General features: G+C 49.6%; 1 protein-coding gene across 2 annotated transcripts in view; it reads right to left on the minus strand.

Moving 5' to 3' along the window:
- Window positions 1-16,174: 16,174 nt before the first annotated feature.
- pdxdc1 (pyridoxal-dependent decarboxylase domain containing 1) overlaps window positions 16,175-26,662 on the minus strand; it is a 42,706-nt gene continuing 32,218 nt past the window's right edge. For both annotated transcript variants that reach the window (XM_070546964.1, XM_054742126.2), the window contains exons 18-23: window positions 25,096-25,217; window positions 24,896-25,017; window positions 19,227-19,319; window positions 19,038-19,134; window positions 18,146-18,244; window positions 16,175-16,932 (exon numbers count right to left, since the gene is read on the minus strand). In XM_070546964.1, coding sequence (XP_070403065.1) covers window positions 16,670-16,932; window positions 18,146-18,244; window positions 19,038-19,134; window positions 19,227-19,319; window positions 24,896-25,017; window positions 25,096-25,217 — 796 coding nt within the window. In that variant the 3' untranslated portion in view covers window positions 16,175-16,669. The remainder of the gene's footprint in view (window positions 16,933-18,145; window positions 18,245-19,037; window positions 19,135-19,226; window positions 19,320-24,895; window positions 25,018-25,095; window positions 25,218-26,662) is intronic.

Below are 26,662 nucleotides of genomic sequence, written 5' to 3' on the forward strand. Positions count from 1 at the left end.
ATGAAGGAGCCATGGCGGTTGTCAGATGCTCCGTTCCAGCCTGCACGTTCGCCACCGACGACGTGTCCGAGGCTCTCGCCGTGGCGCTGCTGGCAAACCCTGGCCTGGCCCATCAGAGCTGGACCGAACCCGCTGCACCCGTTCGGGCCCCGGGCCTGCCTGGCCCTGCTCTGGATCGACCGAGAGTGGATAACGGCATGTCCATCGAGGAATGGAATGTTTTTACACGCCGCTGGGACCTCTTCTGTGCTGGCTTGGGCATAGGTGATGCCCAGGCCCCCTTCCAGGTGTTTCAGTGTGCCGGTCCGGAACTTGGGGACAGTTTGCTAAAGGCTAACCCGGATGCTGCAACTGGACCGGTTGAGACTCTGCTGGCTGCCATGCACTCTGTGGCGGTGATACCGGTTGCCACATGCGTTCTGAGGACTGAACTGCTTCAACTACACCAGGATCGTAACGAGCCCTTTCGTGCATTTGCCGCCAGGGTGCGTGGCAGGCAGAAACCTGCGCCTACAACGCTGTGTGCAGACGCGGGCAGTCAGTTGACTATTCTGATCATATTATTCATGATGTACTGATTAATGGGATTAATGACTCTGACATACGAAGGGACATGTTGGGGACTTATGATGTTCTGTGTAAGTCTGTGAATAATATTATAGCACTGGTGGAGAACAGAGAAATGGCTCGCAACGTCCTCCCCTCCTCCAGCCTGTCAGCTATGTCCTCGTTCAGGCGTAGACAAGCTATGCCACCATCAGGTCCTGCTTCCTCTCCGGCCCCACCAGACAGGTCTGCTAGGGCTATATGCCCTGATTGTAAAGTGTCTTTCTGTGTTTTTTCTAAGGGATCTCGGGGTTGGAACACCAAGCCTCATCGAATGTGTGCCGACTGCTTCCGGGCCCAGAAGAGACAAGCACGGCACCAGCCACACATGGACGGACAACAGGCTGCTTTAGGCTATGACGTGATATCTCAGGTCTCTGCGCTGCAGAGACAGGCACCGACCCCGCACCTTGGAGACGCATAGCTGCAGTGATGGGTCCACGCCGATCAGGCTCAGCCATCACATCTTCTCCAAGGGCGAATGGCGGCGCGCAAAGCTCAGGGACCACCCCCGAGTGCTCATCTCCATCCAGGTTGATGATAAGGTGAGGTTCACTAGTGGAGCTCGTGCCAGATGCCCGGCTGCAGAGGCCACCGTGTACGCCATTACAGACACGGGGGCTCAGTCGGACCTGTGGTTCCTGGAGGAGTTTCTGGCATGCGGTTTCGTACGCAGCGCCCTCCACCCGTGGTCCTAAACCTATCAGCAGCGAACAACTCCCCCATTGACATCGAGGGCGCCTTCTTTGCCAAACTATCCACTACTGCCCCTGGTGGTGAGGTGGTGTCCTGCCGCGCAATGAAATATGTTAGCAAGTCAGTTCACGCGATGTACCTCTCGTATGTCTCCCTGCTCAGCCTCGGCCTTCTGCCTAGTGGGTTTCCATCCTGCACGGGTGAGGGCAACTCAGCAGTGGGCCGTGACCTTGAAGCCACCAGCCGTTGCGATGGCCTCACCAAAGTCACATGCCTGGGAGAAGTCTGCGACAGAGGCATGGCTTCCCATCATGTGGCTGGTTGCTCATATCCTCAACGCAGTGCCCCGCCTCAGCGCCCCGCGGCGCTGCCGTTCCCATGCTCCCCAGAGAATAATCACCGGATGAAGGTGTGGCTGCTTAACAGGTACACATCTTCAACATTCAACACTTGCCCCCATCGGCCACTACCATGCATGGAAGGTCCACCCATAGAAATACACGCTGACCCAGCGGCAACGCCAAAGACGTGCCACACCGCGGCAGCCTTGCCTTTGCATTGGCAACAGAGGGTGCATGACGACCTACTTTGGGATGAGTCCCTGGGCGTCATCGAATGTGTCCCGTATGGCGAACCAGTGACCTGGTGCCACCGGATGGTGGTCACCCGGAAGCACGACGGAACCCCCAGCAGGACCGTCGATATCTCACCTCTTAACAAGTTCTGCAAACGTGAGACTTTCGCAACCGAGTCCTCATTCCACCTGGAGCGCCGGTTCCCAAAAGGGACCTGGAAGACTGTCACTGACGCCTGGAATGGGTATCACAACGGGCCCCTGCGCGAGTCAGACGTCATCTCACTACCTTCATCACTCCCTTCGGCCGCTGGCGTTACACCAGAGCGCCACAGGGCTCTGGCGATGGCTACAATCGCCGCTTTGATGCAATCCTCTCTGACTTTGAATGGAAGGAAAGATAAGATAAGATAAGATAAGATAAGAACAACTTTATTTATCCCGAGGGAAATTGTTGTGTCATGTACACGCTCAAAGCAGAAGGAGAGACAAAGGAACAGGTGAAACAGATATAAGATATACGATATATACAGTAAAAATAGTGTACAGTAGTATACAATAGGATAGTGCAAGAGAAATACTCAGATAACTCAACAAATAAAATACATGACTGTATCCTGGTGAATAAGTAATTAAGCTAACATATTTCCAATAAGAACTCTTGGGTAATATTGCACGGTCTGGGATGGAACAGAATAATAATAATAGTAATAGTATTAGGAGAATCACCTACAGGGTGAGGAAGAGTTTAACAATCCTATTGCCACCGGTATGAAAGATTTCCTGTGGCGGTCAGTTCTGCATTAAGGGGCAATGAGTCTTTTGCTGCGTGTGCTTCAATGGTCAATCATGTGGGCATGCATGGGGTGGGAGGGGTTGTCCAAGATAGAGAGAAGCTTTTTTAGCATTCTCCTCTCAGACACCTCCTCCAGGTTCTCAAGTCTGACACCCAGGACAGAACCAGCCTTCCTAATCAGCTTGTTCAGCCTGTTGGCATCAGCTATCTTTACCCCACTGCCCCAGCACACAGCTGCAAAGAACACGACACTCTCCAACGTCGAGTGATAGAACGTGGTCAGCATTTTCTTCCCAACATTGAAGGACCTGAGCCGCCTCAGTAGGAAAAGCAGACTCTGCCCTTTTTTGAAGATAGCATTGGTGTTCTTGGTCCAGTCCAGTGTACAGTCCAAGTTTACACCCAGGTACCGGTAGTCCTCAACGATCTCAACGTCAGCCCCTCTGATGGTGACAGGAGTAGGAGGTGGGGCCTGCTTCCTAAAGTCCATAATCAGTTCCTTAGTCTTTGTGATGTTAAGTTGTAGGTGGTTTAGCTCACACCACTCCACAAAGCTGTCCACCACACTCCTGTACTCCACCTCCTGACCATCCCTGATACAGCCCACAATGGCAGAGTCATCAGAGAATTTCTGCAGATGGCAAGACTGAGACTTGTACCTGAAGTCAGATGTGTAAAGGGTGAAGAGGAAGGGTGATAGAACTGTCCCCTGCGGCGCCCCCGTGCTGCTCAGGATGTTATCTGAGCGGCAGCTCATCAGTCGGACATGCTGTGGTCTACTTGTTAAATAGTCCGTAATCCAACCTACTAGTGGGGCATCCACCTGCATTTCCGTGAGCTTATTCCCCAGCAGTGATGGTCTGATCGTGTTAAAGGCACTAGAGAAGTCGAAGAACAGGACCCTCACAGTGCTCCCAGCAATGTCCAGATGAGAATATGCCTGGTCCAGCAGGTAGATGAGGGCATCCTCCACACCAATACGAGGTTGATAAGCAAACTGCAGGGGATCCAACCAAGGCTCCACAAGCAGCCGCAGATGTTTTAGGACGAGTCTCTCCAGTGTCTTCATGACATGTGAGGTCAGAGCCACTGGCCTGTAGTCACTGGGGGTCGACGGGTTCAGAATCAGAAGAATCAGAATCAGAAGTTTTATTGCCATGTGTGTGCCAAGTCACAACATTAGGAAATTGCTGCGGTATTTTGGTGCAGAAGGTAAGATAGAAAAAAATTTAATTAAGAGATAAGCAAATATAAGAACTAATAAAACACATGATAAAAGTATTAATGTAAAAAGTGGCAAGAATTAGAGAAGCAGCTATCTACTCCGTGTAGGTATTAATCTGAGTGTTTGTTGAATGGTTCAAGCACAGCATCGGGTCACGTGACTGAGACTAATCAACTTGAGTGGGCTGCCCTAGGACTTTCATTAAAAAGTCCAACTGCAGAGGGGAAGAAACTGTTTTTGTGGCGAGAGGTTCTGGTCCGAATGGATCTGAGCCTTCTGCCAGATGGGAGCGAGTCGAAAGCGGGTTGATCTTTTTAGGGACAGGAACCAGGCAGGATGTCTTCCAGAGTGATGGAACTCTCTGCATCTCCAGGCTCATGTTGAAGATCCGTTGTAAAACTCCAGACAGCTGGGAAGCACAACACCTAAGGGCCCTGGGACTGACACCATCAGGACCAGCAGCTTTGCCAGAGTGGAGTCTGCCCAATTCTTTTTTGATGTAATCAAAAAACAGGGGGGGGGGGGGGGGGGATGATGGGAAGAGCTGGCTGTGGAGACAGGAGTCGCTGGGCAGTCGAACCTATAGACCCTTTTACTGTTTGTAAACAATATGACGTCAGCGAGAATGCGCGCGCAGCTTGGCAACAGAGAATGGCGTTGTTTCAGGCTTTATCAAGCTACGCTGCGGGGTTATCACCGGCAAATCTTGAATGTTATATTATTAAAGTCACTTTAACGAATGGCAACAGACTCCCGGATCCCTGTGGCATTACGGAATGGGTGGAAGATGTAGGTGCGTGGCCAGATATCCAGTGGCCCGATATATATACGTTTTAGTGGAGAGGCCCAGTAAGTACACACGTGAGAAGCTACGGGCATACAAATCGTTAGATGCATACAACTATGTTGTCTGTGGCCACGTACAGAAAGTAAAATATCACGACATAGACTCTGAGTTTTGCGTCTTGAAGGCAGATGTCCTTCCTAGCCAAAGACAAGGACACAAGACTGCTACGTACGAGGCTTGGGTCATAGTAAACAAACCAGAGAACTACGTCTTCACAGCCAACTGTACCTGCATGGCAGGCTGAGTATAGCATAGGTTTCTTTTTTTAGCATGCTCAGAGTACAATCGTGTTAATTTTAGAGAAATACAGTTTATACTAATATGCAGTGGGAAAATACAGATGAACTAGAATGAAATGTTAATTTGAAGCATGAAATAAAGTGTATAAATTTGTTTAATTCTGTCATTTTGATGTTCCAGACTTGGGTCATGCTGCAGCCGCGCAGCAGCAATTTTATTCAAAGTTGAGCTTTGTGTTAGGATGGGAAAAACAGAAAAGGCTGCAGTTACATCTCAGGCATGTGCATGGAAAGACCTGAGCAGGAAAAATGTAGAACCAGCTCCACTGAAGAAGAACATAATTACCTTACCTGATATAAACTGGGCGCTACAAACTCGAGCATTTCGGATCGTGTTTTCAGTCCAGTTTTCATCAACCCTTTTGATGGCCTGCAGCCACAGACGCCTCCGATTTTGTTCAAATGGATGTGCTCCCTTCGGAATTCTGTAAAGTTTCAGTCCACTGCTTGAAGAGAAGCGATTCTGGCATCCATACACGCAACAACCCGACATTTTTATGTGCTCAGAACTTCAGAACAAAGGGTTTAAAACGCTGTTTTAGTATCGAGTGTGAATGAGGAAGCCTTCACTCTCGTTGCCAGGCTGCGCGCGCAACTTTTGATGACGTAGGTAGTAAAAGGGTCTATTGAAGTGTAGATTTAGGTTGTTAGCACTTTCGATATCCCCATCCATCCCAACACCTCTCTTTTGTCTCAGGCCATTGATAGCCCGCATTACATTCCACACCTCCCTGGTGTTGTTTTCCTGCAGTTTGCTTTCCAGCCTCTATCTGTAGGACTCTTTCCCCTCAGCAATCTTGGCTTTCAGCTCCTTCTGCACCAGTTACAACTGATCTCTGTCACCATTTCTAAAAGCTCTTTTTTTCTTGATCAGGGTTGCTTTTATGTCTTTGGAAACCCAAGGCTTATTGTTGGGGAAGCACAGTATGGTTTTTTGGGGGACTACCGTGTCAACACAGAAGTTGATATAGTCCGTAACACAGCCTGTCAGATTGTCAGCATTTTCCTGATTGGAATCTAAAGGAACATCCCAGTCCGTTAACTCAAAGCATACCTGCAGAGTCTCTTCCAATTCCCTTGTCCATGTTGTGACCGTTTTTGTGGCTGCAGGTTGTCTCTGGATGGCAGGTCTATAAAGGGGCTGGAGGGAGACCAGGTTGTGATCAGCCCTGCCCAGGGAAGGGAGAGGGCTGGAGGTGTATGCCTCAGCAGCACTGGCATAAAACAGATCCAGTGTTTTATTGTTTCTTGTTTTGCAGTCCACATACTGCTTGAATGTAGGTAGAACAGTGGAGAGGTTCGTGTGGTTAAAATCGCCCGTTATAGCCACAAACGTAGAGGGACTACGATTTAGTATGTCCGCTGTCGTAGAGCTGATGACATCACACGCCTGCGCCGCATTGGCATCAGGAGCGATGTAAACAATGATGATAATGGCGAGGGAAAACTCACGCGGTAAATAATATGGTCGGAGACTGACCGCCAACATTTCGATGTGTTTGTTACACACAGCCATCCTCACCTTAACGTGACTGGGGGAACACCAGCGGTTGTTAACATAAAGAGCGAGTCCACCTCCCCTCACTACTACCCGAGTCCCTGTCCGCTCTCACACACGTAAATCCGTTTATAACCACCACCTGGTCCGGGATGTTTTTGTGCAGCCATGTCTCCGTGTAACACATAACACTGCATTCTCGGAAAACTTTCTCTGTCCTTGTTAGCGTCGCAATCTCCTCCATCTTATTAACCAGCGATCTGACATTGCCAGTAACCACAGACAGGAGAGCAGGACGGAATCTTTTCCTCCTCAGTCTTCGCGTTTTCCCTGCTCGGCAGCTACGGTAGTTCCTCTTGATCACCTTGGGGATCTCATGCTGAACACAAGCATCCATGCTTTCGTTCTTTTTTAAACACAGAAACAGTTTTGTTTACCTGTTTGTAGCTACGGTTTCGCCGACAGCTGCCGGCTTCTTCAGGCTGACGTCAGCCTGAAGAAGCCGGCAGCTGTCGGCGAAACCGTAGCTACAAACAGGTAAACAAAACTGTTTCTGTGTTTAAAAAAAAGAACGAAAGCATGGATTTACAAAGACACAGCAAGAACACACCTAAGATGAACACAAGCATGGCTATGCTGTCTTAGCTCCAGCAGCTGGTCCCGGCTATAGGCAAAGGGGCAGCATGGCGTCACGGTCATCTCAGTTGTTTTGCACAGTTTCGCATCCGAACACGGCAAAAAAACAACTTCTCGACTACACAAGAAGTATAGACTAAAAAACTAACTAAGTAGACACAAAAAAAAGAAAGAAAGGGGAAAAGTAGTTTTTCAACTGCAGAGAGCATGCTAGACAGGCTGCCATCTGAGACGGCGCTGGAAGACTGTTGTAGAAAGGTGCGTGGATGACTCCATCCACTATGGCACAGACCTTAACACGTATTAGTAGAGAACAATCGACTTCCTGACGCACGTTGGCCGATCCGGCATCGTGTTGAACCCATCTAAGTTTCAATTTGCCGAGAGGGACGTTGATTTTGCCGGTTTCAGGGTCTCTGATGCTACCATCGAGCCCCTCCCAAAGTACCTGACGGCCATCAGGGACTTCCCCACGCCTACCTCGACCATGGACATCAGGAGCTGGTTTGGTCTGGTTAATCAGGTGGCCAACTACGCGCAGCTGCGTGATATAATGGCGCCATTCAGGCCCTTTCTGAGCCCTCCATGCAAATTTGTGTGGTCACCCGAGTTAGAGGCAGCATTTCAGGCATCCAAGCTGGCTATTGTGGACTCTATCCGGGCAAGTGTAAAGATATATGACATGGAGAGGCGCACTTGTCTCCGCCCAGACTGGTCCAGGTGGGTCATTGGATACTTCCTCCTCCAGCAGCACTGCACCTGCAGCTCCGGTGTCCCCGGCTGCTGTCCGGTTGGATGGAAAATTACTCTGGCCAGCTCACGCTTTCTCTCCTCCGCTGAACAGCGATATGCCGCCATTGAGGGGGAGGCCTTGGCTGTAGCATGGGGTCTGGAGCAGACCAGATACTTCACGCAGGGGTGCAACAACCTGGTCGTGGTCACTGACCATGAGCCCCTGGTGAAGATCCTCGGGGACCGGACATTGGATGAGATAACTAACTCTCGCCTGTTCAGGCTCAAACAGCGCACACTCCCATGGCGCTTTGATATTGTACATTGCCTGGCAAGAGCAACTGCGCTGCCGACGCAGCCTCCAGGTATCCCTCGCCCTCTGGCTCTGATGAGGGCTGCTGCATGGGCGCATGGAACGTGACCGATAGCGAGGAGTCAGTGCATATGGCGTCCATTTGCAGCGATACACTGGAGTCTGCTGCCATTGCATGGCCACTCCTTGCACAGGAGACGGCCGTGGACGCATGCCTCTCCCAACTCCTGCACCTCATTGAAGATGGGGACAGCACTGACCCAAAGGACCCGGCGCTGGCCGACCTGTCTAAGGTCTGTGAGTCAGTGTATGCGCAAGATGGGGTCCTGTTGTACTGTGGCTGCGTCGTGTTCCCCACGTCCCTTCATCGTGCGGTACTTCAGCACCTCCACGCCGCCCATCAGGGCAAGTTGGCAATGGAACGATGGGCCTGCTCCATTGTTTACTGGTCTGGTATGTCTAACAACATCCAGTTAACCAGAGAGCGATGCGCAGACTGTAACCGCAATGCCCTCTCGCAGGCGGCCACACCTCCCATGCCGGCATCACCGCCATCCACGCCATTTGAGGAGGTGTTCGCAGACTTCTTCGACTACAGGGGTCACCACTACCTGGTCGTTGGCGATCACCTCTCCGGCTGGGTGGAAGTCATGAGCTCTCCCGCAGGCACCAATCTCGGGGGCTCCATTGGGCTTATCTGTCACTTAAGGGCTTTCTTCGCCACGTTTGGTGTGCCCGAGGAGTTGTCAAGTGACGGAGGCCCGGAGTTCTCGGCAGGGCGCACAGTGGATTTCCTCCGCTTATGGCAGGTCAAGCACCGCATGTCCTCGGTTGGGTTCCCCCAGTCTAATAGAAGGGCGGAGGTGGCTGTCAAGATGGCGAAGCGCCTACTAGTCTCAAACACTGGCCCGACCGGGAGCCTCGACCATGACCGCTTTCTGCGTGTGATGTTGCAACTGCGTAATATGCCTGACCCCAACTGTGACCTGTCGCCCATGCAAATCATCTTTGGTTGCCCCCTCAGGGTCTCACTGTCATTTGTTAATAGGCTGGAGAAGTTCTCCAACCCTCACATCCGTCCGCTCTGGCGTCAGGCATGGGCAGTGAATCTAAAAGGCCCTCCGGACTCGGCTGACCCGCACCACTGAGTCTCTGAGAGAACAAGTACGACCGCTCCACCCTCTCATAGTCGGGGAAGCGGTGTTCCTCCAGAACCTAGTTGGCTGTAGCCCACGGGCATGGGACAGATCTGGGGTGGTGGTTGAGTCACTAGGACACGACCAATACCGCGTCAGGGTTGATGGGTCTGGCCGCCTCACCCTGCGCAACCGGTGCTTTCTCCGCGCCTTCACCCCGGCCACCCTCGCACTCACCCAGAGAGTGCTGCGCCCCTGCCTGTGTCCAACGACGAGACACACAACTTAGGTCCTGCCAACCTGGGGTCAGCGGGACCCCTGCCAGATCAGTCACTCACACCACCCAAGCCCCAAGGCACTAACCCTGGCACCACCCAGCCGGAACCTTGTCGCGACTTCATGTCGGCCAAGAATCCTCCAGACGTAGACAACAGGGACACTGCCCCAGTGGCGCGGACCCGGAACAGTGCCCATCACCTCCCTCCTCCCAGCTAGCGGGCTCCGGTCGGGTAAAGCGGCCACCCAAGCGTTATGTACCTGAAAGTGGCCAGTGGGTTAGGTCATAAGTCCACTTCGCCGGTCTGTCACACGGCTTCCTGGACTGGGGGGGGGGATGCAGAGGTCACCACTGGCCACTAGGGTGTGCTGTGATCAAACCTCGAGGGAAGAAGGTGTATTCAGGGAAGTCACGTACATGTGACTGTACATACTGCTGCTTCTCATGTGTATTGCTGCTGCTCAACCACAACACTGCTGTCTATCTGTCACATCTTGTCTTGTCTCCCCATTCTGTTCAGTCATGTGTCTCTGTTAACTGCTCCCACCTGCCTCTCGTTTTCCAATCACCCAAGCTCCCAGCCCTCATGTATTTAAACCCCTTCAGTTCTGTGTCTCTTGTCGGTTCACTGTTTCAGTGTCCAGCGTGTTTATATCATTGAAACCCTTTTCCACCTTCTAGTTTGTCTGCCTGCCTGCCTTCCTCACTCGCATGTGGATCCTTGCCTCCGCTTCACTCACCGGCACGTTGTGACAGAATGAACCGTCCTCCTAAAGGATCCAGCGGGGAGGCTCTCCCCTGGGAGTGCCTGCTCCAGTTTCTTACGTCCAACCACCGGCCGGCTTCTCCTCCGGCATCGCCTTGCCGCAGACGCCGTCGCCGAACCCCGGCCACAATGATCCCCTCCACCCTCCCGGAGCCAGATGTGAGGTTGGACCAGGAGATGCAGCTAGACCGCTCCTGCTATGTGGGCACCAGACTGGCTGTGTGCTCCCCCGGAGCTGGTCCACGGCGTTGGGAAGGATGCCGGGCTCCACCGTTACCCCTTGTCCCAGGACGGAGCCGCGAGCTCGCCGCTGCCCCGGCTCGGCGCGCCAGCTTGGACCCGCCTCCAGTCAGATCAGAGGTCCCGTCTCCGGTCCAATCAGCACCTCTGTCATCTGCAGGTGGAGGGACCACGCATACAGTCCATCAGACGGAGCTTGCCGGCCTCCAAGCGGAGCTGGGCCGAATCCGTCAACTCGTCAGCCTCCAGGAGTTCCAGCTGGACACCCTATCCTCCCCAAATCACCAGGAGAAGGTTTCGGTCCAGTCAGCAGCTTCCTCGTCTCCAGGCCAAAGGACCGAGCCCGCAGTCCATCCAACCAAGCTCGTCGGTCTCCGAGCTGAGCTGGTTCGACTCCATCAGAGCCTCAGTCTCCAGGAGCTCCAGCTGGACAATCTATCCTCCCTGCTCTCCCAGTTACCGGCGCCACTGGTTCAGTCAGCTCCAGTTCCAGCGGTGACCCAAGAGGCTCTTCCCCCGGGCCGGCCTGTCCAGATGTCAGAGCCCAGTCCGGCGGCTCCAGCCAAGGAAGCGGTCCCGTCTGCAGCAGCTCCTTCTCCACTCCAGAAGTCGACGCCTCCGGACCAGAAGTCGACAGAGGTCGATACCTCCAGCCCTGAGGTCGATGCCTCCAGCCCTGAGGTCGATGCCTCCAGCCCTGAGGTTGACGCCCCTTCGTGTCCAGAAGTCGACGCCTCCTCGTGTCCAGAAGTCGACGCCTCCTCGTGTCCAGAAGTCGACGCCTCCTAGTGTCCAGAAGTCGACGCCTCCTAGTGTCCAGAAGTCGACGCCTCCTCGTGTCCAGAAGTCAATGCCTCTTTGTGTCCAGAAGTCTACGCCTCTTTTTGTCCAGAAGTCGACGCCTCCTCGTGTCCAGAAGTCGACCCCTCCACTCCAGAGGTCGACGCCCCGTCCAGTCCTGTGGTCGACCCCCCTTCCGGTCCTGTGGTTGATGCCTCTTCCGGTCCTGTGGTCGACCCCTCTTCCGGTCCTGGAGTCGACGCTTCCGGCCCTGAAGTCGACGCCTCTGGCCCTGAAGTCGACCCCTCCGGCCCTGAAGTCGACCCCTCCGGCCCTGAAGTCGACGTCCCATCCTGTCTAGCTGTTATTTTCATTAAGGAGTGTGCACGTACAGCATGCGCTCCTCGTGCGCGGGCCTACGGTTGAAGCTGCCGTTACGCTTTTGGCCTGAGGGGGCAATCGCGAGCATAAAAATTCAAAACTCCGTTAAGTCCCTTTAACATAGGGCTGGACCGGAAATCACCACAGGGTTGCAGTATAAAATCCCCAGTAATTTTCAAAATAAAAGCACTGCAATGATGCAACATCACATATATGAAGCTTACATGTGACCCAACAGCTTACTTATTCCCAGCATCGTTCCAGAAGTGTAGCGGTGTGTTTTTCATGGCTTTAATCCTTGCAGTGAAGAGGAACAACAACAACATATATAACATCAAACAGCAATACCCAAACGTGATTTACATCTTTTAGGTTTAATGGCGGATTGCATAAACAAACTGTGAACTTTGAAGTCTTGAGGAACTTTGTGATCTCGCAATTCCAGCGAAAAGCACATTGAAGAAGTCGTACTGCATCCAAGACTCCCGGTGTGAAACGAACCACTTTAAAGTTCATGAGTAAACCATCCCACTGCCATTTCGCGCTGCTGATGCTTCCAGTGTGAAACTGGGGTTACTATCCTTTTCTGTGTTGCCTTGTTTTTCCCGAGCGGTCTAGGTCAGTCTTAGCCCTGCTCGTTGGATCAGCGTGTGCAGGATATTATTTCCACAGTGAGAATCAGACTGTGCAAAAGTGCCTACTCTCATGGGGTTCCCAGCGTAGGTTCAAATCCTGCCAACAATGCCAGGTTTGTGGCAAGTACAAATGAGATAAATATGAGTTAAGAGAAAAATTAAGTTTCCAACCAAACAACATCAGCCAGCAGCCCGCTTACCCACAACTTGCTAAGGCCTTAGGTTCACAGATGCATTGGACTACTGAAGGATTTATTAACAATACAGTTTTATCAACAGCTTAATTAAAATCAAAGATTTCTTTTAAATAACACCAGGACTTGGAAGATGTGCATAATGCCAGTTGGGCCTGGAGAAAAAGGCAAAAACACACATGCAAACGGAAAACATGGAAATCAAAGAAAGAGAAACTGCCGATAACCAACTGAAAACCACATTCTAATCCATAAGATCACAATGAAACCGATGGACAAGCGGCGAGCTCCTGTCCGGGACCTCCTGACCAGGAGCTTGTCTGATCCTTCTAACAGCTACCACCTGTTGCTCAGTGAGCCAAACGCGCCATCAACTTCTCCTTGGAGCAGAACCGAGATCGACCCAGGCGGTGCAGACATCCAGAGCAAAACAAAACAGGACAAAACAGCAGCGAGTCACAGGGCACCGTCACTTGAAGTGCAGGTGGTTTTCCGGTCAGCCTACTGAAGGGAAGCAGACCCACAGGTGAGCAGATGGAAGCCGCGCAGCCCAGGCGCTCCTGACTGCAGCCGACGAACTCAACGGATCTTTGATGATCATCACTCCAGGCAGTGCCATGGCACAAGCAGCCAACAGAGCAGAGGAACAAAGACACAGAGTCAGCAATCTGTCTCCATTCATTCCATCTGCTCCACCCCTCTATCAGGTGCCAAACGTGGATCACCTGGCACACAGAGCGGGAGGGTGGAACACCATCTCACCACATTTGGGACAGACTAAGGCCCTGTCCACACGTAGCCGGGGATCTGCCAAAACGTAGATATTTTTCTACGTTTTGGCCTGTCATCCACATGAAAACGGAGTTTTTTCACACGAAAACGGATCTTTTTAAAAACTGAAGATCTGCGTTTTCTCCGTTTTGGGTGTCTGCGTGTGGACGGACAAAACCGGAGTTTTAAGGTCCGCACCGTCACTTTCCACGACAAAAAATGCTGACATCACGTGTGCGACCTGTGTTTACACTAGCCGGCATCATGGAAGCCCTCAGAGCTGCGCTCTGTCACTACCCGATCCATCAATTGTCCAAGCGCTTTCTGCTTGTTTGTTTTTGCAAGCGGAATTACTGCTCCTTGCGGAAGACCACAGACGAAGGACGAGGTTAAGACCGGGGGAAGTACTGCCGCCTACAGGTCTGGCATGTCCTTAACAACGTACTTATCCGGGTACGTGTGGACAGTTTTTTTTAAAACGCGGTGGTGTGGATGCAAGTTTTTGGAGGGGCGGATATTCGTTTTTAAAAAACCCCGGCTACGTGTGGACTAGGCCTCATTCCATACAAAGCCAGATTTTTCAGTCATTTGTTATAATAGTGATGAGAATGGTTTTCAGCTTATGAGAGCCCACATTCAAACTGTCAGACTACTAAAATATTGGTTCAATACTCTAGACGCTCATCAGCTAATGAATCCAGAACACCTGAAAAGGGTTCCCGAGTCTTTAGATCAGGGTTGCCCAATCCTGGTGGGCCACTATCCAGCAGGTTTTGTGGTTTCTCTGCTCCCACACTTGATTCAGTGGTTGCACCTGTGCAGCAGCTCATCAGGCTCTGCAGAAGCCTGTTGGTCACCTGCCGATAGAAATCCATTGTCTTGGAGCAGAACCCTGCTGGACACTGGCCCTCCAGGACCAGGATTGGGCACCCTGCTTTAGATGTTCTCTCGCTGTGGTGGACTTCCGACATTACGGAATTTTGCAGCAGTCTTTATTTTTACTGTTTCACCTCCAATTATTAAAGAAGAACCACGTTTAGTCCAGTTTCAAGATAGATTTTATTTTCATCAGAATCATTTTAGAGAAAAGAACCATTAAAAAAGTTCTGCTTCATTTACATCAGAGGACATAAAACAGTCCAGGATTTATCTACAGGTCCGGTGCAGCTGTCAATCGTTTACAGGTTTCTACATAATCAGCGCCTGGTCCAGGACAGGTCTGGTTCTGGTCCCCTCTCAGACTGAGAAAACCAGTCCTGATCATGCTGGGGGTGTTCTGCTTCTCTTGTCCCAACTGTTCATTGTCCTGATTGGTTCTTTTGTTCCGACCAGATCTTAGCAGCTGCCTGATCTCCAGCTGTCCAGAGAAGGTGGGGTTTGTGTGGAGTCTGAACAGTCCAAATCTCAGTGATCAGACCCGGTTCTGTTTAGGACGACGTCTACTCAGAGCAGGAGGACATTTCCTCCAAACTTCTAGTTTTAGCAGAACCTGATGTAAACACAGCTGATCCTCCATATTTGTTCTGGTATTAATGAGATGCCACAGCAGGAGTGCTGACCAATAGCAGGTAGAGTTCATAAATACCCAGGAGGTGGGATGTACCTTCTCCTGCTCTGATTCTTCTGACTGCTGGAGGTATGACCCCAGCCCATTTCCCACTCCCGTAACCAAACCTAGAGAACCTCTGTTTTTTACATCCTGAGACGACATGCTCACACACCGCTCTGCGACTACCTCCAGATGTTTAACTCCTCCCATCCTGCCAAAGGAAGGAGGAAGTCAGGGCCGCTCAAAACAACTCAACACAACCCTGGTCATCTGGACGTGGTTGGTTTGATGATCAACGCTACCTCTGACAGAAACAAAAAACACAGGCTTTTACACTCGGCCTGAATAAAGTGCATACTTCTGATTAACAGACAGTCCTCCGACCTGGATCCTGCAGCCGAGTCCAGAACCTCCCTGGGCTGTGATTGGTGGAGACGAGTTGGGCGCTCGGGAGAAAACCTGCTCATTTTCAGCTGAATTGGGTCATATGGCAGGTTTTACGGGTTAGGGTTCCGATCCCAGAAACCCCCCCCCCCCCCCCCCCAACAAAAAAAAACTTAACCTACACACCACCACTGTCACGGACGTCAGACCAGCAGCCTCAGATCAGTGAGAGTCTGGCTTCAGGTGGCAAAGCAAGGCCAGAATTAATATATTATATAATATTAATCACAAATAATAATCACCTTTGACAAAGAAGAAAATGTCCCCAACACAGAAGAGTCTGACACACCCGGGTGGCGTCCACACGGAGACGCACATGAACCAGCACCACTCAGACCCAAACGCTACATGCAAAATGGAAAATTTATTATTTTTCTTCCCACAAAGAAAATTGAACAATAAAGAAAACAATCACTTGGGCGGGGCTAAAGGGCGGTGCCAGAGCCACAGCTCTGACTCAGAATAACCAAAGATTAGATCATTTTACCAACATTAAGCCTTTTCTGAGAAATAAAGGCGTGATGTTGTGATTCATGCAAACAGATCCTTCATTGTGCCTTCACTGTAAACCTGAAACAGCCCGAACTTTAAACCAGCAGCTTTCCCAAACGTGGCACGGCCTCCACCTGGAGTCCAGCGGCACTCCAGAGCGGTTCGTAGAAATGTTGCTGCTGAACATCAACGAGGCAAACGTGGCGTCAGACTTTTACTTCAGCTCACAATTCTTGAGGTTTCTACTTCAACAAGAACGTTTCTGAGGTTTCCTTCATGCAGCTCTGAATCAGCAGCCTTGGTTCGGATAATTATGATTATTATTATCAGTATTGCTATAATCAGCAGGTAGGTTCAATCCAATTAATCTAGGAGAGTTTTTGACGTTTCTAGTGTAGAACCGGGATAAACGTGATCATCTGTGTGACTTTAGCATCAAGCTGCCTGATTTTCAGCCCACATCAAAAACAGAGAAGGGTTAATCCAAAATTCAGCACGGTGTTAAATCCCAGAGCTTTTACTAGTGAGCGGACCGTGGACGCGCCGTGCTCGGTGTGAAAATGCTGCACAGATGAAGAGCATCAGTCAAAGGAAACAGAGAGCATCTGAACACAGCTCAGAAAGAGGAGCTCATTTCAGAAATGGCTTCCTAAAACAACGTAACGGAAAGAGTGCCTCGTTGTTCGGCTTTTCAGTAGGAATCCGTTCTACCCACTGATGGGCTAGCTGCGTGTGCTGGATGGATAAAGGACAGATGGAGGACACCTGGACAAAGCAGCTTCCTATCTCCCACTCTGGTCCAGCTCCTGGTCTTTAAGCTGCGCCTCCTCTTCCTCCTCCTCTGTGGCCTCCACGTGCGTGTTGGCCAGCTCCAGCGTCCCCTGCACATGCGGTGCCCCCTCAGCAGGATGTGGAGTTTCAGGTGCAGGTAGAGGAGCAGACAGGTGGCCCTGTGAGATCACTGTGGTGTCCTCAGCTGGACTGCTGGAGCCACTTTCACTCATCGGGTCGGAGCTCACAGATGAGTGCTGGAACAGCTTCTGACCTGTGGCACAAGAGGAGAGAGACGCTCATCAGCAGGAGTCGACAGACTCGACAACGTCCACTAATCCGTCTCTCGTTACAGTGAAACAGGGAACCTGCAGCTGGGTGCCGGAGTTCTGAGTAAAAAGCTGAGGAATGACAGGATGACCAGTGAATCCCCTGATCCTGAGACGGTTTCAAGTTTGGAGTGATCAGAACCATGTGTCTGTATGGGAGCGACGCTTAGCTGACTGTTCTACACCTGCGGACAGGTGTGTGATTTAGACCGTACAGGCAGCAAATAACAGCACGGCTAAAGAAAACCAACAAGAACCGATCTGGTCCTCATCGGGCCTAAAATCACAAACAAGCTCAGGTAAACGACAACAAACAGGTTTTCAAACCTTCAGCTGTCATCAGTTCACCTCAGCAGTCACACTGCGGGTCTGGTTCTGGTCTTGAGTGATCGGACCACTGCGGGACCCCGGTCTAGGTGGCCCACCTAACCATATTTGGCCGGTAAGTTTATAAACCAGGCCTGTGGGGAAACAGAACAAATCCCAGAATACACTGGGCCGAGTCCAGCTTGTGCTGCAGGTTCATCGCAGCAAGTCTGAACCGAGCTGAGCCGTCAGTTCTCTTGGAGAGACGAGCTCGTCTCCTGCGGGCGTTCAAAAGCCAAACTTGTTCCTAGCGGTTGGGTCGCATGCTTTAACCTGCTAACGGAGGCCTGCAGGGATTGAGGTCAGGCTCTTGGGCTTTTTTCCTTCCTGTGAGATCTTCACAGTCCCATCTGGACCCAGGAGCTTCAGACAGGACTGTGTGGAATGCTGAACAGTTGCTTCTCTGAGGGAACTGCTGATGGCTCCCCTCCTGCACTCATTTCCTGTTAAGAATGATTTTAGGAGAAAAATATCTTGAGGAGGGAAACAAATGATCATAAAGAAAATCCCAGTGGAACAAAAACGGTCCCAAGAGAACGTGAGAACCACTAGCACTGCTATGCTCGCCTCTGTCAGCGCGCCCCAGGGCAGCTGTGGCTACATCGTAGCCCATCACCATCAGTGTGTGAATGTGTGTGTGAATGGATGAAAGATACACTGTAGTGTAAAGCGCTTTGGAGTCCTTACTCTGAGAGGCGCTATACAAGTGCGGCTCATTCATCATTTCATTTGTTCCGTTTTAAAAGCATTCTTTTGTTTTGGGTAAACTGGGACAGAACCGGGCTGACCCACCTGTTGATCTTTTGGATCCAAGCGTAGGGGTGTCCTGCAGAGCCGCTCTGTCAGCCTGTGCCTTGGTGGAATAAGTCACATCTGTGGAATCCAGGGAGCCTAAGGACACATGTTAACCTTTACATGTATGTTATAAACTGACAAACCATCAACTTTAAAAGGTCCATCCATCCATTTTCTTCCGCTTATCCGGAGTCGGGTCGCGGGGGCAGTAGCCCAAGTCGAGAGGCCCAGACTTCCCTCTCCCCAGCCACTTGGGCCAGCTCCTCCGGGGGAATCCCAAGGTGTTCCCTGGCCAGGTGAGAGACATAGTCCCTCCACCGTGTCCTGGGTCTACCTTTAGGTCTCCTCCCGGTTGGACGTGCCCGGAAAACCTCACCAGGGAGGCATCCAGGAGGCATCCTGACCAGATGCCCGAGCCACCTCAACTGGCTGCTCTCGATGTGGAGGAGCAGCGGGTCTACTCCGAGCCCCTCCTGGATGACCGAGCTTCTTACGCTATCTCTAAGGGAGAGCCCAGCCACTCTTCGGAGAAAACTCATTTCGGCCGCTTGTATCCATGATCTCGTTCTTTCGGTCACTACCCAAAGCTCATGACCATAGGTGAGGGTAGGAACGTAGATCGACCGGTAAATCGAGAGCTTTGCCTTCTGACTCAGCTCTCTCTTCACCACGACAGACCGGTACAACGCCCGCATCACTGCAGATGCAGCACCAATCCGCCTATCGATCTCACGCTCCAGTTTTCCCTCACTCGTGAACAAGACCCCGAGATACTTAAACTCCTCCACTTGGGGCAGGGTTCCCTCTCCTTCTAACCCAATTTCTTTTCGATTGAATTCACTTATAAGATGCTGCAGCAAATGGATGACAGCATAGCAGACGACAGTACCTGCTGCCAGGTTGAAGGTCCTCCCCTTTATGGAGCTTTGAACTGGAGAGAACCAGTTTAACACAGACCCAACCAGAGGAATCTGTCTGAGCATCCCCTACAACACCAACATGCACATTCATTAGTTCATATGCGAGACAGCGCACAACACACACACACACACACACACGCACGCACGCACACACACACCTCCTCCATGAGCTTCTCCTCACTGGCCTTCTGCAGCTGCAGCTCTGCCTCCTGGATGCCTTTTCTCACCCGCTCCGTCATGTTCTCCAGCAGCTACAAGGAACACAACAACAGCTGTTTAGACCTTCCTCCTTCACGGCTCACAGGAGCACGTAAGCTGTTAAAAACACCACCACAACTTTGTTAAAGGTTCCATATCATGCCATTTTAAACTGTTGAGAGCAAAGGTAGGCACAGTACATGATAAAATATTAAAAATGGCACTACTGAGAGGTCATTGTTTCTAATTGGTGCTCGTCAGACACGTGACCTGCATGTCAACCACACCCCCATAGCACCATTTGAGGCGTATGACTTTCGTTGCTAGGGGAAGCTGCAGCTGAATTTGAAGCTTAAAGCTCCGCCCATGCCCGCTCTGACAAAATGCACCTACAACAGCGTCTGAAGGTTGGTTTATGCTTGACGTGTCCGCGAGGTCCACGCGGCAAAATTGCGTCATTTTAACAACCACGCCCCTCCACAGCGCCTCCGCACAGCCCAAACTTTCCGCACCGCACACCTAGGAAATTTTCTAACCACGCAGACGGTCAGACGCAGAAAAACATGGTGGACCTGCAAGAACTAGTATGGCAGAGGTTCGTAAATACAGACATTTGTATGATTCAGCTCTCAGAGATCACCGTGATCAACATGTTGTTAATAATTCTTGGAGAGAAATAACTCGCACTGTCGGAAAAGACGAGGACACTGTTAAAAATGCTGGAAAAACATGAGGGACCGATATGTGAAGGAAAGGAGGGGGAACAAACGGAAAAGCGGTGATCCTGGTGGAAACAAGAACACTCCACCAATTCTAAAAGAGCTGAGTTGGCTCTCAACTTTCATTAACAACTGTTATAAACAACAGTAATTTCTACTTCTACTATGGTGTAGTGTTGGATGCATGCCGTAGAGCTCCATGCTGCCCCCTACAGTTTAGGAGAATATTGGCCCACCGCAGAGATAAGCCGCATGAACCATAAACGCTGCAAGTTGTGAAGCGCGTTCCATCCGCGAGCCGCATCACCAAGCGGAAAATAAACGCGTCAAGCATAAACCAAGCTTGAGGCAGGTCTGCTGTTGCGTTGGGACTTGGTAGTCCAGCGGTAAAGGTGCCAGTACGACTCCCGGTGTCAGCAGTAATTTATTTAGCTAGCTGAAGCTGATCTCATGTTTTATATTTTAGTTTTATTATTTTCTGCAAAATTTGTGTCTCTAAACATCTTGAATTTGGACAGGCCTGCCACTAGGCTGCGTTCACACAGCAGGTCCTGATGCTCTTGTTGAGTAGCTGTTCACATTACGACTGAAATGCAACATCGATCTTCCGTGGGAACGGTCCTGAAGTGACCCGCATGCTCAGAAAACAAGAAGTCACACTCTGGAGTCAGAACCAGGAGAGGCGGAGTTGTGACATGAAAGCCTTTACTGATAACTCCCATCAAGTCTGCCGTTTTGAGCTGGAAACAGTTTTAAAAACTCTAAACTATTTTACTCCTTATTACCGCTGTTTTCTCGATTTATTATTCACCGAAAATGTTCCGGGCCCAAGTTCGCTAACGCTCCGGTCCCAAGTTCCTTAACGCTCCGGTCCCAAGTTCCTTAACGCTCCGGTCCCAAGTTCCTTAACGCTCCGGTCCCAAGTTCCTTAACGCTCCGGTCCCAAGTTCCTTAACGCTCCGGTCCCAAGTTCCTTAACGCTCCGGTCCCAAGTTCGTTAACGCTCCGGTCCCAAGTTCGTTAACGCTCCGGTCCCAAGTTCGTTAACGCTCCGGTCCAAAGTTCGTTAACGCTCCGGTCCAAAGTTCGTTAACGCTCCGGTCCAAAGTTCGTTAACGCTCCGGTCCAAAGTTCGTTAACGCTCCGGTCCAAAGTTCGTTAACGCTCCGGTCCAAAGTTCGTTAACGCTCCGGTCCAAAGTTCGTTAACGCTCCGGTCCAAAGTTCGTTAACGCTCCGGTCCAAAGTTCGTTAACGCTCCGGTCCAAAGTTCGTTAACGCTCCGGTCCAAAGTTCGTTAACGCTCCGGTCCCAAGTTCGTTAACGCTCCGGTCCCAAGTTCGTTAACGCTCCGGTCCCAAGTTCGTTAACGCTCCGGTCCCAAGTTCGTTAACGCTCCGGTCCCAAGTTCGTTAACGCTCCGGTCCCAAGTTCGTTAACGCTCCGGTCCCAAGTTCGTTAACGCTCCGGTCCCAAGTTCGTTAACGCTCCGGTCCCAAGTTCGTTAACGCTCCGGTCCCAAGTTCGTTAACGTTCCGGTCCCAAGTTCGTTAACGTTCCGGTCCCAAGTTCGTTAACGTTCCGGTCCCAAGTTCGTTAACGTTCCGGTCCCAAGTTCGTTAACGTTCCGGTCCCAAGTTCGTTAACGTTCCGGTCCAATGTTCGTTAAAGTTCCGGTCCAATGTTCTTTAATGTTCCGGTCCAATGTTCGTTAATGTTCCGGTCCAATGTTCGTTAATGTTCCGGTCCCAAGTTCGTTAATGTTCCGGTCCCAAGTTCGTTAATGTTCCGGTCCCAAGTTCGTTAATGTTCCGGTCCCAAGTTCGTTAATGTTCCGGTCCCAAGTTCGTTAATGTTCCGGTCCCAAGTTCGTTAATGTTCCGGTCCCAAGTTCGTTAATGTTCCCGTCCCAAGTTCGTTAATGTTCCCGTCCAAAGTTCGTTAATGTTCCCGTCCAAAGTTCGTTAATGTTCCCGTCCAAAGTTCGTTAATGTTCCGGTCCCAAGTTCGTTAATGTTCTGGTTCCATGTTCGTTAATGTTCCGGTCCTAAATTCATTAGTGTTCCGGTTCTAAATTCATTAAAGGGACATTATTGACTTTTCAATTTTTATGCTCGCGATTGCCCCCTCAGGCCAAAAGCGTAACGGCAGCTTCAATAGTAGGCTTCGTGCACGAGGCGCTCATGCTGTACGTGCACAATCCTTAACGAAAATAACAGCTGAGAAATTCCTGTGTGTGTGTGTGTGTGTGTGGCCCGGAGGACAGAGGACAGGAGAACGCGCAGCTAATTAATTAAATCCTTTGGTTCTGTACCTTTCTCTTCAGCACAGCCGACAAAGGTTTATGATGGGTCAGTCCTCCTGCATGCTCAGATCGTTCCCTTCCCTTGCTTGAAAAATTGTTCCAAAATGAAAGTTGAACCCACATCTTTTTTATGTGTGAATTCAATGCCGTTCGGCGAGTTTCAAATAAAAAGGTGGGCATCTTACTGTAAAAAATATACCATTAATGTAAAAAATAAACTAAACGAACTATGTTCACACCCGGAATCAAACCCAGGTCTTCTGCATGGGAGTCAGACATCTTACTAGGTGAGCTAAAGCACTAGTGACATCTTTAGTATCTGTAACATTTATATCCTTGATGACAGCTGAAACAACGTAAAACCAAAGAACGGTTCAAAGCGAAAATGGATATTTTGTTGCTAATTTGCAGGAAATATCTAGAAGAAAGTGCTACAGAAAGTAGCTAAGCATCCTCAGAAATGTAGCTAGCTTTGTTACTAGGCGTTAGGAACAGCGACAAAGTGGCACTGCCTCTCTCTCTGCTGCTAAAGCTACGGATAGCAAATGCTACGGGCTATGACTGAGCGTGAACGCGCATGAAGCAGCCTGCTCGACCCGAGCATCTCTCTTTTTCTGTGATTTTACAGAAAAACAGGCAATCACAGTAAAAATGCCAGGGCTCATTCTACAGGACCAGGGCATTGCAGGAGAATGTATGAAGAAGACATTTATTATTTCTATACATGTTTGGCTGTCAAACTTCCATAATGCCCCTTTAATGTTCCAGTTCTAAGTTCATTAACTAAATTACGTGGCAAAAATGTGGATTTTCCATGATATGGCCCCTTTAAAAGCTTAACTGAAAAAAGTAAATTAATGACTTTTTTCTGATTATAACCATCACTCTGAGTTTTTCATGCAGGCTGAACATGAAAATAGTCTCCTACACTGATCTCCTGCATTAGCTTCTGGTAGAAAACAGATGGTAAAACTCTAGGATTAGAAAATCCTGACAGATCTACGTCACACTGTCACTAACATTCATGGACTCCATCTTGACTCTCGACGGGAAAGACTGTTGTTGATTTAGCGTCCAGGAAACAGCAGAGAAAATCTCTGCTAGTAGAAGCTAACTGTTAGCTAGTCAGTGGTAGTGTTGTGTTACTGTTAGCCAATCAGAGAAGAGATGTCAGAATAGTCAGGAAGTAAGACACCAGGGGCCTCATTTATGAAGCTTGCTTACGCACAAAACGGGGTCGGAAAACTGTGTAAGCAACTTTCCACACAAACTTTGCGATTTATGAAAGAAAACTTAGCGGAAAATGTTCTCAACTTTAAGTTGACTAAGGACCTGGCTTACGCACATGTTGGACATGGAGAGCACCTGCAGTGCTGCTGCTGAGAAGGATAACATTATGAAATCCTGCAGCATTATCACTTTTAACACACACACACACACACACACACACACACCCACCCACACCCACACACACACACACACACGAAGCGCAGAATACGGAATGCAGAATATCAGCAGGGGGACAGATTTGAGACAGAATGTCATGTGTCTGTGACAGTGTGTGTCCTGTCACTGTGACCCGATTGATCATGCGCCCTGGCTACTTGTACAGGGGAGATCTCTGTTTGGCTGACAGGTCAGTGCGTGTGACTTTCATCTGGGATTCTGGGGATCCAATCACAATCAGACCATTTTTTTATATCCGCCACAGATCCCTCTGAAGAACCCAACATTGACGGCTTCAGCAACGCTGTGCCACTCCGTGGATTTTCTCTTATTTGTTTTGCAAAAGCACTTCCTTTCATTTCTCCACCTCACCCACAATTACCTCAATTTCTGCTTGTGTGAAATTGCGCTTCCTTGATCTACGGTTGTGATCGGAATGGTGCAACAGCCGGCTTATGTATAGGCATGAGGTCCACAAGGCACTTTGCATTGACTATTTATGGCAGTAAGTGGGCATGGTGAGGGCGGGATGTGACTAAAGAGCAGCTGAGAAACATCCTCGTTAGTCTCCGATTTATGAAGCGGAGACTGCGTGCAGCTGTGTGTACTCCATGTTTGATAGATCACAAACCTACTTGGTGTAAGTACTTTTTTTTGCTGAGCTTAAGTACGATTTTAGTAAGGATTCTACCAATGTTTGATAAATGAGACCCCTGATCTTGTTGTCTGAAGCTACGTTTGCCTCCAGCTTCAGCTGAAACAGGTGAGCTCCCCCCTCAGCTCCTTGGGACTTTATGTGACCTTTTAAAGTCAAACCAAGTCAACTTTATTTATAAAGCACTTTACAACAGCATAAACGCTGACCAAAGTGCTTAACAAGCCAAAAAGAACAGAAGTTTCCTAAAATTCTAAAAATAAGATAAAAGTACATCAAAAAGTAAAAAAACAAACAAACAAAAAAACATGACAAAACAAACATATCAAACTGGCATAAAAGCTATTAAAAAAAATCAGCATTTCTCTTAAAGATCTTTAGTCTTATTCATTTTTACTGGTTTGTGAGATGTAATCTTAACGCACCCAGTAATATTTAAAATAACATTACAACAAAAAAACTGAATCCAAAGACCTCAAACTATATTGTAGGAGTTGAGAGGTACCTTTCCACTCTCCTCTATCTCCCTCCCCAGGGAGGCTATGGTATCTGCCAGCTCTGACACATCAACATCCTCCGTTACCATGCCCACAAAGATGCAGCTGTCCTCTGTCACAAACTCTGAGCCTGACGGGGTAGAGAGAAAGAACAGAGCAGGTTAGTGTGAATTACTACACCGAAGCCCAGGTGTGGGGAGGAAACCACCTGTGGAGAAGACGACATCAGTGTCAAACTCTTGAAGTTTCTTCAGCAGATTATTGTTAATTTTCTCCACCTCCTGCTTCCTCCTGCTCTCATCCATGCCTTCAGCCAGCTGGGGCTCGTACCTGGAGATCAACATGTGGTTTAGTGTTACAGCTGCATGTAGGGGTCTTTCCAAATCACAATGAAATACTCTGCACTTCCTAATGTCAAGTGATGACCTCCTCAAAGCCTAAATGCAGAGTAAATAGATGAAGGTCACGCAGCTCCTGCCTTACGAAGCCTTACAGTGGCTTCAGAAGCATATTTAATTCTATTCAGTTTATTTATAAAGCGCCAAATCACGACAAGAGTCGTCTCACGGACCTTCACACAGTAAACATTCCAATACAGGTCAGTTCGTTAAGCCAATCAGTAAAAAGTTTCCTATATAAGGAACCCAGCAGGTTGCATCGAGTCACTGACTAGTGTCAGTGTCTTTACAGCAATCCTCATACTAAGCAAGCATGCGGCGACAGTGGAGAGGAAAACTATTTGAAATTCTAACATCTGACCAGTCTTCCAACAGTCCAAGGGCCTCAATCATCAAATGTCCATAGAAATATTACTAAATTCGTTCCTATGAATGAAATTTAGAATGTTTGTACAAACGGTCAAAAACCTGACTTATGAAACGCGCGGTGGCCTCACGTATGCATGCAAGTTCCTCCACATCTGTCTGATGATAGATCCCACCTGTGCGTACCCAGGTGCTCGTGTCCGTTCTTGGTCCTTTACATACAGAAACACCCTCAATTAACCATATTTGGTCATGCTACATCCTCAGCACATGAGAGGATTCCCTGCATTCTACCCGGAAAAAAGAAAACTTGCGAGATCGAGACATTTTCTGCCGAAGTGCAAAATAACCAAACAAGTTTGGTTACGCGGTCGAGACAGAGGACAGGTTCCTGTCAGGAATGAACAAATAAAAACTTTGATATGATAAATGGTAGTGTAAATGGTAGTCATTTACATTTTACATTTTAGGAGTTGTTCTGGATGCAATAGGCCTTTCCATGTCCTAACGTTGTCGGATTCAGGATCCTGTCTACACTGGGACAGGTCGAGTCCCATCCATCAGGATCTGGGAACGTGTCCGGGTCCAACTGGGTAGAGCAAGAGGCTCTGATTGGTCAGGGTCTCATTTCTGCTATTTGCAGATGTGAGGTAGCCCAGAATCTAGACCATCATTCTCGAAGAAAGACAGACATATATCCACATATAGAGGATGGCTTGCCATGCTATGCTAGAGGCATAAAGCCTACCCTCACCTAGGATGGCTCACTACTGAGTGAAGAAGGAATGAGAGTAAGCACCGAGGAATCTGAGGCCAGGATTCTGGACTGGGAAGAGGTGGGAAGCTGGGTTGAAGCAGAGTCTCTGCCTCTAGTGGAGCAGTTTAAGCATCCTAGAGTTTTGCTCTTGAGGGATTATAGGATGCAGAAAACTGAACGGACATTTCACAGGTTTATCTGCAGGAATGAGGGTCTGCTCGTAAAAACCGTCCTACGGAGGGAAATTAGAATGA

Source organism: Nothobranchius furzeri, chromosome 18 (genome assembly GCF_043380555.1).
Source record: "Nothobranchius furzeri strain GRZ-AD chromosome 18, NfurGRZ-RIMD1, whole genome shotgun sequence".
Lineage (NCBI taxonomy): Eukaryota > Metazoa > Chordata > Actinopteri > Cyprinodontiformes > Nothobranchiidae > Nothobranchius > Nothobranchius furzeri.